The sequence below is a fragment of the Ictalurus furcatus genome, chromosome 18, assembly GCF_023375685.1.
Source record: "Ictalurus furcatus strain D&B chromosome 18, Billie_1.0, whole genome shotgun sequence".
Taxonomy (NCBI): domain Eukaryota; kingdom Metazoa; phylum Chordata; class Actinopteri; order Siluriformes; family Ictaluridae; genus Ictalurus; species Ictalurus furcatus.
Window position 1 is genome coordinate 17983205 of NC_071272.1, and position 11989 is coordinate 17995193.

The 11989-nt window shown below is 36.7% G+C and overlaps 1 protein-coding gene across 1 annotated transcript; it reads left to right on the top strand.

Annotated features, from left to right (window-relative positions):
* Positions 1–375: 375 nt before the first annotated feature.
* Positions 376–7315, top strand: LOC128622720 (V-set and immunoglobulin domain-containing protein 10-like 2). Its single transcript, XM_053649424.1, has 9 exons — positions 376–703; positions 2619–2894; positions 3453–3710; positions 3753–4037; positions 4583–4876; positions 5675–5988; positions 6127–6412; positions 6518–6542; positions 7198–7315. Exons 1-9 carry the CDS (start codon positions 376–378, stop codon positions 7313–7315), a joined length of 2184 nt encoding a protein of 727 aa, XP_053505399.1.
* The last annotated feature ends 4674 nt before the right edge of the window (positions 7316–11989 follow it).

The window sequence follows — 11989 nt, forward strand, 5'->3', positions numbered from 1 at the left end:
CACTGCATGTTCTTGTGTCCATGGGGGTTTCTTCTGGGTACTCTGAATTTCTCCTATCTGCCAACAATATGCGGGTAGATGAACTGGCTACTCTAAATTGCCCCTGGGTTTAAATGTCTGAAGCCCTGTGATAGACTAGTGTCCCATCCAGGGAGTATGTCTGCCTGGAGCCCAGTTTTTCCAGGATAGGCTATTGATCTATGAAACGGAATATGAATGAATGTCAAAGTACATATAAATGATTAATGGTTAAAGTATTTATGATAAAAACACACAAAACATTAAGACAGTCATTAATGTAGTTAGTATAAACGTGTGAGAATTACTGCAAATCAAGAAAAGCATATTTAACTTAACAAGACTAAAGACCTATGAATGGACCAGGTTATAGAAGTAATTTTTTATTTTGGAGTTTTGTGTCTTGCAGTGCCAGTTTCCAAACCCACCATGCTGCTGAGTGACTCGTCGCCAGTGGAAGGCACATCAGTGTTGATGCGCTGTATTGTGGAAAAGGGCACAGAACCTATTAACTACACATGGGAGCAGGAGAGCCAGACTGGGCTGATCACAACACTGGCCAAGGAAAACAGCAGTGTGGTCAGTGTTTCTCGGGTCTCCCGTAATCACACTGGCTGGTTCAGATGCCTGGCCAGGAATGAGGTCAATCAGCAGCACAGTGACCGTATCTGGTTAAATGTCTTATGTGAGTGAGAGTTGTCATACTTTCAACAAGCCTTGTTCCCACAGAAGATTCCATGTCCTTATAAGCTTGCACATGGTAATAAGCCAAGTTCAAGCATCTGTTATACCAGACAAATTCCCACTGGATGGATTTTCTGACTGCATCCTTGATTGCCCAAGTGTCTAGAATAGGGGTGTCAAATTTGTTTTCAGTAACAGGCCAGTTCACACTTAGCTCCATGTCAAGCGGACTGAACCAAAAAATCGGTTTATTAGACCAATGACATATCAACAACTCTTCTTTAAGGTGTTCATTTATCTGATTTTTTCCTGAAAGGTGCGTACAAAATGCACAAACGGATTGCACATATATCACCTACACATATACAGTACAGTGAATATATTTGAGGCCTTGCATAATTGTTTGCCCCCTTTAATTTTCTCTGAATTTTGTAGTGTTACAGTTTGGTCACAAACTACTCAAAATAGCCCACAATACTGAATGGGAGGGGGGTTCTATACAGCTTGCAAACGTAAAAGAAAAATAATTAAAAAAAAAAAAAAATGAATCCCCTAATTTAAGTCTTTTGGAAAGAGACATAGTTACAGTGAAAACATTTTTAGCTTGCTAATCATGAATCAGATCAGCACATTTAGTCAGTAGCCGGGTTATGTCCCTGAGTTTATTGCTCTACTTTGCCCCCTGTTGGAATAAAAATAGAAAAATAGATTATATATATATATATATATATATATATATATATATATATATATATATATTTCAAATCTTTCAGTTAAATTCTTTCTACACACTGCAATTTTAATATAAATTCATTTGGTGTCCTTGATTAGTCCCCACCCATCGGCCGTATGTTTGACATCCTTCATCTAGATCACATCCATTACACTCTGTATTCTACTGAACTGGAGGTTTTAAACATCTCTTCGTTGTTCAGAACCTCATACAACAAACTGATTTGGGGTAACTTCATTTGTTGCAAGGGGAAACTGCATATTTCAACCGGTTCATTTAATATTTCTTAGGCTTCCTGTCAACCCTGTTGGGCCCTAACTATTAGCACATACAAATCTATGCTCTGCTCTTTTATAATTACACTTCCATTTCAATTTCCATGAATTTTCTTGTGTACCATTTGTTGTCATATTGTGAAACATAAAGGCACACACAGTAAGACACTAAACTTATTGATAAAAATCTGCTCTTGAGATCTCCTTGTTCTGCAGTCTTGAATTATTCATTCGTTCAGGTAATTTAATTACTACCTGTGTCTCATCTATCAAAACAAGACAAACTGTAAATGAAAATGTAAAAAAGAAAAATGTAATGGTTATAAGGCAAAGCAAGCAGGTGCAAAATAAAAATATAACTTTGCAAATTAGATATGCAAATCTTATGCATCAAACTGCCTAGTTCTGAGATTCTTGAATGCAGAAGTCGTTAAAGGATGAATATGATTTAATACAGTATTTAGTAGGTAAAGGATAAGGTTAGCTTGCAGACATTTCTGCCTTTCATTTTCTCATCTTATTCACAGTTGTATATCTTTTTTTTTATATCACATAATTTTTATGCCTTGAGTTTATACCTTGAAGAAGGCTCTTATAATTTAACTTTGGGTAAAGGCATGCTATGGGTTGCTATGGAAAGTTAACTGCTGTAGACTATACATGACCTTGACACCAAGGCACTGTTGGTTGAAGGAAGAATTTACTTAATCAAAACTGAAAAGGTAACATCTAGTCTGTTTGTATGAAATGTCAATAAAACCCATGTACATTTCCCTAAGTTTTATGCCTGCCTACATTTCATTTCTGAAGCTCTATCTATAGGGGATAAAATTCTACAGTTGGACATACTGTATAAAGCAGTATCCGAACTCATCTTCATTTAATTGATATGGGTATCTTGTTTCTAGTTGGTCCAGACTTGCCTCAGATAGACGTCACAGCCTACTCAGTAACAAATCATGGATACACAGCTCTGGAAAATGGAACCATCTCCCTCATGTGTCGAGCCTCCTCTAATCCTCCTAGCCAGTACGTCTGGTTCTACAACAACTCCCAGGTCTACATTGGACCAAAACTTACCATCACCAAGATCCTCCGTATGCAAGCAGGGTACTACGCCTGTCTGGCCCAGAATGCTAATCTCAACACCCGCTCTAAGAAAACCGTCACTCTCATTGTCTACTGTAAGTCCTCACACTTTATTAATGTATGTCTATTAAGCTATTGTTAATGTATGTCTATACTGTTATTGCGTCTCTCCTGTTTTCCACATTTGGTATTCAGAGAAAACACAACATTAAGCTCTTGAAATCACAAATGCAGCTGCATATTTACCTTTACATATGTGTGTATCATTCTCACTATATCATATCAGTATAGCATCAGTGAGATCTTGTGACGATATCCATTGCTCATCCTAATAGTTTTATTGTTAACCATTGATACTTATTAGATTTTAGCCCTCCCATCACCAGTCCTCACTGCATACGTATGTTATATAACCATTTACTTGTTTTAATGTGTTAACTATGTCTTAATGCCCTGTACAATGAGTGATATCACCTACTATCTTACTGTCACATCTCTTTGGATTAGAATCTTAGTGATGCCTTTGCCCAGAAAAAACATCTGATCTGACCTTCTTAGGCTTACATTAAGGAGCATCACCTTTCCTCCACTGTTTAGCTAAATTAGAGCTAATTGTCTAGGATCTTGTGTCACAGAGGTCATTTTCCCTACAGATCCACCAGATGGAGCTCCATCATGTTCCATATTCCCAATAAATAACTACACTGACCTGGGTCTTGTTTGTTCCTGGGTGGGTGGATACCCACCACCGAGTCTAAACTGGAGTCCATTTGTGAATGGAGACGATCAACAGGGTCCTGCTAACATCACTCGAATTCAGCCAGGGTCAGAGACTTCTAACAACTCTGTATTCACCTGCTATGGCACACATGTCACACTAAATGTTCCCCAGAGCTGCAGCACCAGGACATGTGAGTACAGTGTATTATAAGTGTATGTGAGTTGTATGTGTGCTTTTAACAAGTTGCGTTTCTCAGGGCTGCCTTCTGGAGAACCCCAGTGTTTTGCATATGTGACTCGTAATAATGAGTACCTGATGCTTTCCTGCACCTGGGAGGGCGGTGTCCCTCGGGCTCTGCTGTGGTGGGCATCCAGTTCAGGAGACATGCAGGGAACGTCAGAGGAGAACTCTAACATCCTAGTTCTGCGATCCAGTGCCAACTACAGTGGCAAAGCCTTCATATGTCATGCCAAACATCCACTGGCTAAAGAGAGCAAGCAGTGTGTGTTAAAACTAGGTAAGAGTTGGTTAATAGAGATATTGTTTGCTTAAGGGTGAGTTTAAATCAAGGATACAACGGTAAAGTTTTCCAGTTCTACTCTTGGATTTAAACTTATCAGGTAATTATATATATATATATATATAATTCTTTCTATATAATAATATAATTAATATATATAAGTCTTTCACCATCTTAAACAGGCAAATCAGTGAATATACTGTCATTTTCTCTGAGTCAGACTAACATAAACAGTCTCCAGATATCAGATTACTATTACGACAAACCACATTATCAAAGCCTTCATATGTCATGCCCATCACCCATCATCCATCAGCAGCCAAAAGCACTTATGTCTACTGTGGTTGTTGAGTAAATCACTTTACCAAGAAGAAAACTTTTGAAACACAACTTTATATGTTTAGCGATCTGAATGGTAATAAAAGGAGGAGCTGGAAAAAAAAGAAAGAAAATACCAGTATGGAATGCAGAAATCATTTTCTATGAATACATATCGTTGGAAGAGCACATCACAGTCATCTTTACATTGATTTGTCTTCCAGAGGCACCAGTATTGATGACTCAGCGCAGTATGGTTTCAGTATATGAGGGCAATGATGTCCAGCTGACCTGCATCCTGAGCAAGAATTATCCTGCAGTGACAGAAATCACCTGGTACAATAATGTAAAGCAGAACGTTGGTGAGACACCCAACAAATACATCCTTCAGCAAGCTGCTGCCTGGTTTAACCTGACCGTTAGGGAGACAGATAGCATGGTGGACAGCGGACAGTACTGGTGTTCCGCTACTAATGCAGTTGGAGGTGCAGAGATTCCCATCTCGCTCGTGGTGAAGCGTGAGTAAATTAAACCTAAAACCTCAAGTGTTTTCCTTGCTTGATATCACACCATCTGCATTTGACCTGCAGTGAGTGGCCTGTCTGAAGCCATACCACTAAGTATCCTACACTATACTTAAAATCTCATTCTGGTCATGTTTTTGGCAATTTTAACATCTGTCTGTCTCAGTACTAAATTCCTGTCTCAGTACTAAATGTTACTATTAGTAAGATCATGAACACCAGTGCAGTGTGTTCTGTTATGGACTTGCATCCTGTCTAGAATGTCGAGTCCAGTGTTCTCAGAATAGGTTTATGGATGCACCACAAGCCTGACAAGGATAAACCAGTAACCGAAGATTAATTATTTTAAGTAGATTTCCTACTCTTGGCTTTAACCAACTATGTCTGTGTTTTCCATACATTCTTAGAAAAAAGAGCTCCATTAAGTAACCTAAAGGGTTCTGGATTGTCCCTCTGGGACCATGCAACAGATGGTTCCCAGTCAGAGAGGGTTCCCTTTAGGGAAAACCATAAACGATCCAAAGAACTCTTGAATACGTTTTTTTTTTTTTTTCTAAGAGTGTAAACTAGGCTGGTACCACATCTGACAATTACTGAAGAGGGCAATTTGTATCTGTGCCATAAAATTTTTTTAGACTGCTGCTGTACTATCTTGAATAACTGGCTTTGAGATACTGCTATCATACTGTAACTGTTTCCACCTTTGGGTGCTTTCCAGAGCTAGCCCATTGATATTTTCCCAGCTGATAAAAATGACTATCAGTGACTTACTCCAATGCATTTCTGATTCAGGGTACCCAATGCCTCCAAACGTGACCATCAGTAAGATCACATACAGCAGCCAGCAGAGGACAGATGTCATGTTGGAGTGGTTGGTCCAGAGAGATGGAGACCTCACTGGGTTCTTCATTGAGCGTCAGAGGCTCCCTGTAGGCAAGACTGATGTTGTTCCTCTTTGGCAGAAAGTGGTAGTAGATCTGGATCCAAGCACCCGCAGCTACCAGATAACCAATCTGGATCCTAGTGGGAAATATGCATTCCGTGTGACTGCTGTCAATCAACGAACCACTGGACATCCATCAGAGATCAAGAGCCCAGGTGAGATATAACTTCAGAATGGATCGGAGATGTTTCACACTTACTTATTTTCCAGACACCAACCTTGTACCAGATGCATCACATTTTATGGGAACCTATTACCACCGTGATCACCATTCCCTTTTTCTCCCCAGTGACATTTTGAGTGCATGTACCTGTTATTTTCTCTCACAGTCCACCAGCCAGCTATTTTTCAGAATGCCCCTTTCCCTCCCAAAGTGCTCAATCCTCCATTCGTGAACCCTTCTAAAACTAAAACTAAATCCAGTTTTCATGATACACAGTTTACACTGCTATTATGTCTTCCAGCAAACCCACCCTTTAAAGCTTATCCTGCTGTTATTGGAGCAGCCATTGGAGGCATGCTTCTGGCAACATTATGTACAGTCCTGCTCTTCATTTACATGCTGAGGAATCGCAACAACCATCCTCGTGAGTGCCACAGTGTAATACAGCTACAGTATATACATTATATTAATTATTAATCATTAATAATGTGTATATCACTACGTTAATATGTTTATCATATTTCTACAGGTATCCATAGCTTGATATTTGGCAAGTAAGTGTAGCCAATACACTTATTTTATAATTAAATATCCTAATATAAACCCAAAGTGGGTGTAGCCTAAAACGATTTGTTTATTTATTTATTACCAAAAACAAACATATAGCCTAATTTAAATCACTGTGACCTTGAACAGACAATTACTAAAAATGAATAAATGAATGTTTCCAATGAACATGGTCTTTGTTTTGTGAGCTACATATCTAATTATTTTTAGTGACGTTTTGTTAGAGATTTCTTTCATTTTGTTTTTAAATTTCAGTTTTAGTTCATTTTGTTTGGGAAGCCTCTCCTGCTCAACTCTAGTCTCAATCAGATACCATGTGAACCTTTCTGACAGGCTTTCTAAAAAAAATAAACAAATAAATAAATAAAATTATTATTATTATTATTATTATTATTGTATTAATAATAATAATAATAATAATAATAATAATAATAATAATAATTAGTGCACCTTCTACTGTATTTGTATCTTAGAATATTAGCGGTTCTAAATAATATATTCATTTTTGGCTACATCCCTAATACACAGAGAATACATATATATGATACAGTATGTTATCTACAGTATATTCATACTATAAGAAAAGCATATTCGCCAATATAGCATACTTTGATACAGGTGTGCTTATGCTTTTTTTAATAGGCAGAACAACCAGTCAAGAGAAAATATCAACGTCCCTGAGGATGAGGTGGTTGCAGGTGCAGAGGGAGAAGGACACACAGAAGAAACAAATTCCCCAAATACAAATTCCAACAACTAAATTACATAGGCATGTGTTGACCTTAGAGTTTTATATCACAACTGACATTGTGCATTGGACTGTTGAAATACCATTATATTCTTCTTCTTCCTCCTCCTCTTCTTCCTATTCTTATTACTATTATATTGTCTGATACAGATTACTAACACATCTGGTCTCAAATAGAAAATTGTATTCATGACACGAAGTCTTTAGGATCTCCCTTTGTGTCATATTATTTAATTTTCATTTTAAAACTTTTCCAGGACAATCTATGGCATCACAAAATAGCCACGTGCCTCTGCTCCTTCTCCCTCTTCCAAGGACTGAATTCATCACCACAATCATCACATTACACATTCACAGATAATAAGCAAATTGGGGTTATTTTTGGTTACACTTTACACAAACATCCTCATTACTGGAGGAAAATATATTACTTAGGGGTAGCAGGACATTTAAAATGTCAGCAGTGCCATCTGTCGCACACTAAACAGAGATTTTGTTAAAAATATCTAAATGAGATTTGCCATTTACAAACTTTCAATTAGATTACTACATCACTTGCTACAACTGTTTGCATTTGTATTTGAATTAGTGGCAATTTGACTGCTCTGTTTTATTTTAATATTTATACCCTGACTAAAGGTGACTGACTAAAGATGATTTTTTTAAGCATGTTCATTTAATTTTGTTTAAAGTTCAGAAAATAACCATGAGCCTTATCAAAAAATGTTAAAAAAAAAAAAAAAAAAAAAAAAGGATGTCTTTTCATTTTAATTTTTGAAAGATTTGAGTACTAGATAAATGGGAGCCAAACAAAAATCTGTTTTGAATAGGCTGCTTTGAAGATGAAGCCTTTGCTTTTAATAAAGTGTGCTTTGGTTTGTCACTTATTTCTTCTAATCTGACAATAGGCTAAATTGTGTTCTAATAAGTAATAATGAATTCTTTGATATATTATTTGAACCCAAATCATAACAACAACAACAACAACAACAACAACAACAATAATAATAATAATAATAATAATAATAATAATAATAATAATAATAATAATAATAATAATAGGGCTACAATGACCACCATCTTGAAATGCATATTAATTATTACAGTGTGTGTGGAAAACAAATGACATTTTTATTGTAATATATTTTGTTGTAATATAGTGATTCTTAGTACTTTATGACATCCATTGCTCAAGGAGGATTTATTCTATCGCAATATTCCAGGCCCTACCACAATAATAATTATGATTTTAAGATTTGTAGGCTTTCAGCTTCAAATGTCAATACTGTATTAGAACAGTCCTTGCAGGTGTCAGAATACCTTATAACTAGCAAGAAATTATGGTACTTTTATTTATTTAAATCCTTGCTTTTGTGTGTAATGGAATGGTTTAATTTGGCCAGAGAGACGTATGGCACAGTTTATTTAACAAGTTGCTTAATTCGCCATACACCCTTACAGAAAGAGATTCTGAAGGAGTTTTTACCTTCTCAAATGTGTCATGCTAAGAACCCCCAATCTAAATGGAAACTGTCCCTGTAGAATAACACTCTTATGGGGAAAAATGATTGTTCAAGGGTAATTTAAATAGTTAATGGTTCTTGGCTCCCTAAAGGGGCCCTAACTGGAACCATCTCTGATAAGGAAACACTCTGTTGCAGAGATTTATATAGATGAACATTGATTCCCCAGAGGGACAAGCCAGATAATCCTTAATGGTTCCATATTTAACCATATTTTTTGCTCTTGAAAAATGTAGACTCTTGTGTCACAGGGAACTAGTAGAACCACAGAAGTAAGATATGACTGCCTGTCAATTGCTAGTTTCCATTATATAATAATAATAATAATAATAATAATAATAATAATAATAATTATTATTATTATTATTATTATTATTATTATTATTATTATTATTATTATTATTATTATTATTATTATTTAAGGGCACATTTAATGGTATTTTTGGGGCACATTTCTTTCAAAAATAAAACTTCTACATTGCTTCTTCAGTGCCTCTGATGCCGGGAGTAGATGAAGACTTTTATGTTCATTCTTACAGAACACAACAGTGTAGCTGTTCCAGCACGGAAAACATGGCGGACTGTTTGCAGCTCACTCAGGGGAGGATCTATGCCAATAGGGCAGAGTCCCTGGGTGGGGCTTGTTCCAACGTGACATCACATTAGGGCAAAAATGAAAATGGCTCATTTTGAGATACTGGTTGTGTACACACTCTGCCGACACAGATTTATGTTAAAACACCGTTTAAAAATGAATTTTGCATAATGGGTCCCCTTTAAAACAAAAAAGTCAACTCAGAATTTAATCATAAAATAAATCTTTTGCACCACTCAGGATTGCTTACTGATTTTAAATTAGAGGGTGGATATTACCTTAAAGAGCAAGATATAATTTCAGGATATTATCATATAGAGGTCTGTTTGGGATAGAGTTATACTGCCAGTCAAAAGTTTGAAACCCTTTTTTTTTTTCATTTTATTGCAATTAAATAATTAAAAACAAACAAACTATTCCATCAAATCCCTAAATCATCGTATTTAAGAACCATCATTGTCCACTCTCAGGCTGTAATGGGACTCTAACTGAGTGCTTTATTAAAGGTGCACTTGTTTGGTGAAGCAGTTAATTTAAGACTGTTAGTGACTATAAACTGGGATTTGTTACAACTTGGGAGTTGATAATAGACAGTGTTATTTTCAGCTGTAACACAATGTTATGTTCAATAAGTGCCTAATTAGAGGGATTCAGGTTGGCCTTTTCCAGTTACAGCTAGATCCCCCCCCCCCCCCCCCCACATTAAATAGTCACTTATATTTTGTAAATTTAGAGGATTTAACTTGATTTAATTTCTTAAACTAAACATATTTTAAAAACCTTGCAGCTTATGTACAAAAATAATCATAGTCTTTAGGTTAATTGTGTGTATTTGCTTTTGAGAAGGCACAGTTCAGTGTGTTTGTTCACATTACACAGATGCGTAACACGAGAACCTCATCAATGAATGTAGAGAGCTCTTAGTTTCCCTTCTCTGGCTGAACACAATAATGCTGTTGGTTGAAATATGAGTCTGTATTAGACATTAGCACAGTAGTGACCTCAAACAGAGAGACGGCTGAGCTCTCAGACTCAATCAGCATCTGTGATTAAATTACTATCATCTCATGGCATGTGCAAAGATTACGAGGTTTAAACTACAGGGTGTCCCAAAACTCTCCATACACAGGGGAAATTAAAACTTTTTAGCAAAAAGTCTTCCCAAATTTGTTTTATATTATATATATTTTTTCCTGATAGCCTTTAAGAATGCTTTTGACAAAAATAAATAAATAAATAAATGTATTGAAATCATTCTCATGGCTGGATCGCAAGGTTGCAATACACTTTAACAGGAAACATGGCAAGCATATTACACATGACAGTGTTGCCAAACTTATTAACAAATTCTAAAAGACTGGAAGTGTTGCGGGCCAACCGAGAAGTGGACGTCCATGAACACCCACTGATGAAGGCATGACCGATGTGGTATTGGCATACATAGTCCACTATGTATGGAGACTTTTGGGACACCCTATAGATGTGTAGCAAAGATGGACCTAGCTAAGTCATGTCTTTAATTATAACAGTTAAATTAATTGACAAGGTTAATATGAGGTGATACTTCATTGTAAACAGTGTTTATTTCTGGCTCAGTGTAGTAGCAGATCTTTTTTGTAATGCTGTCTCCACAGTGGAGGTGTGTTAGAAAAGGGTCGTGAGCAGGGTCATTTTCTAGGAATGTAAAATCATTGTTTGGACAGTGTGTGTTGTAGGTGTAGGTAAGTCTCCCGCTTGCTGTGTGTGAAGCAATGGAAAGGTACAAGACCATAGATCCCAGTGTTCTGCTGAATAATGAATGAGACAGCGGTATCATCGCGTCATCTAAAACCCAGTCTCTCCTCTCAACTCCACTACATTCCTGCAAATGGAAAAGGGGGGGATGGGGGTGGAGTGAGTGTGTGTGTGTGTGTGTGTGTGTGTGTGTGGAGGGGTATGTGTCGGTGAATAATTCAAGCCAAATCAGTTTACAGAGACTCAATCAGCTCTTACTCAGCTTCTCACTGCCTGTGTACACCAGCTAAACACATTGCTTGGACAGGACACTGTTTATTTTCAGAATATTTTAAATTTTTTAGACAGTTTTTATAGACCTTTTTTCCCTAAAGGATACGGCATTGGTCACCTGAGCGTCATGGCACCATGGTACACAGACTGTTAGGGCTGGCTGATTTCTCCCTAACTGTATTCCTGCTTCCTCTCCTTCTGCATGGTAAGAGGTCATGCACTAAGGTTAAATGCAACTTGGCATAAACTTCTGGTTAAATGCAACTTGACATAAACTTAATGGCTGCGTTTTTTATTTACTTGTCACAATGGATAAAATAAAAATGCACCAGGGAGATCTTAACATTGAAAAAGATTGTTAGGCAGAATTTAAGCACAATTGACAGTTACTGTTATCATGCCAAGGTTTATTTTCCAATAATAGCGCACCTCAAAGTTCTTTATTCCTGTTATACCATAGCAATTTATCCATTTATGGTTTATTAAGAAACAACACATTGTATGTTATATTAATTTATAGTTGCATTTAATGTTGTGGAGCATCATTAAAACAAGCTCTTG

What these genes read in the sequence shown, in the direction of transcription:
- LOC128622720 (XM_053649424.1), top strand. Translation starts at nt 376, where the DNA reads ATGGACCAGGTTATAGAAGTAATTTTTTATTTTGGAGTTTTGTGTCTT. An exon ending in TATCTGGTTAAATGTCTTAT is followed by an intron (nt 704 to 2,618) that starts GTGAGTGAGAGT and finishes TCTTGTTTCTAG; the next exon opens with TTGGTCCAGACTTGCCTCAG. An exon ending in CATCTCGCTCGTGGTGAAGC is followed by an intron (nt 4,877 to 5,674) that starts GTGAGTAAATTA and finishes TTTCTGATTCAG; the next exon opens with GGTACCCAATGCCTCCAAAC.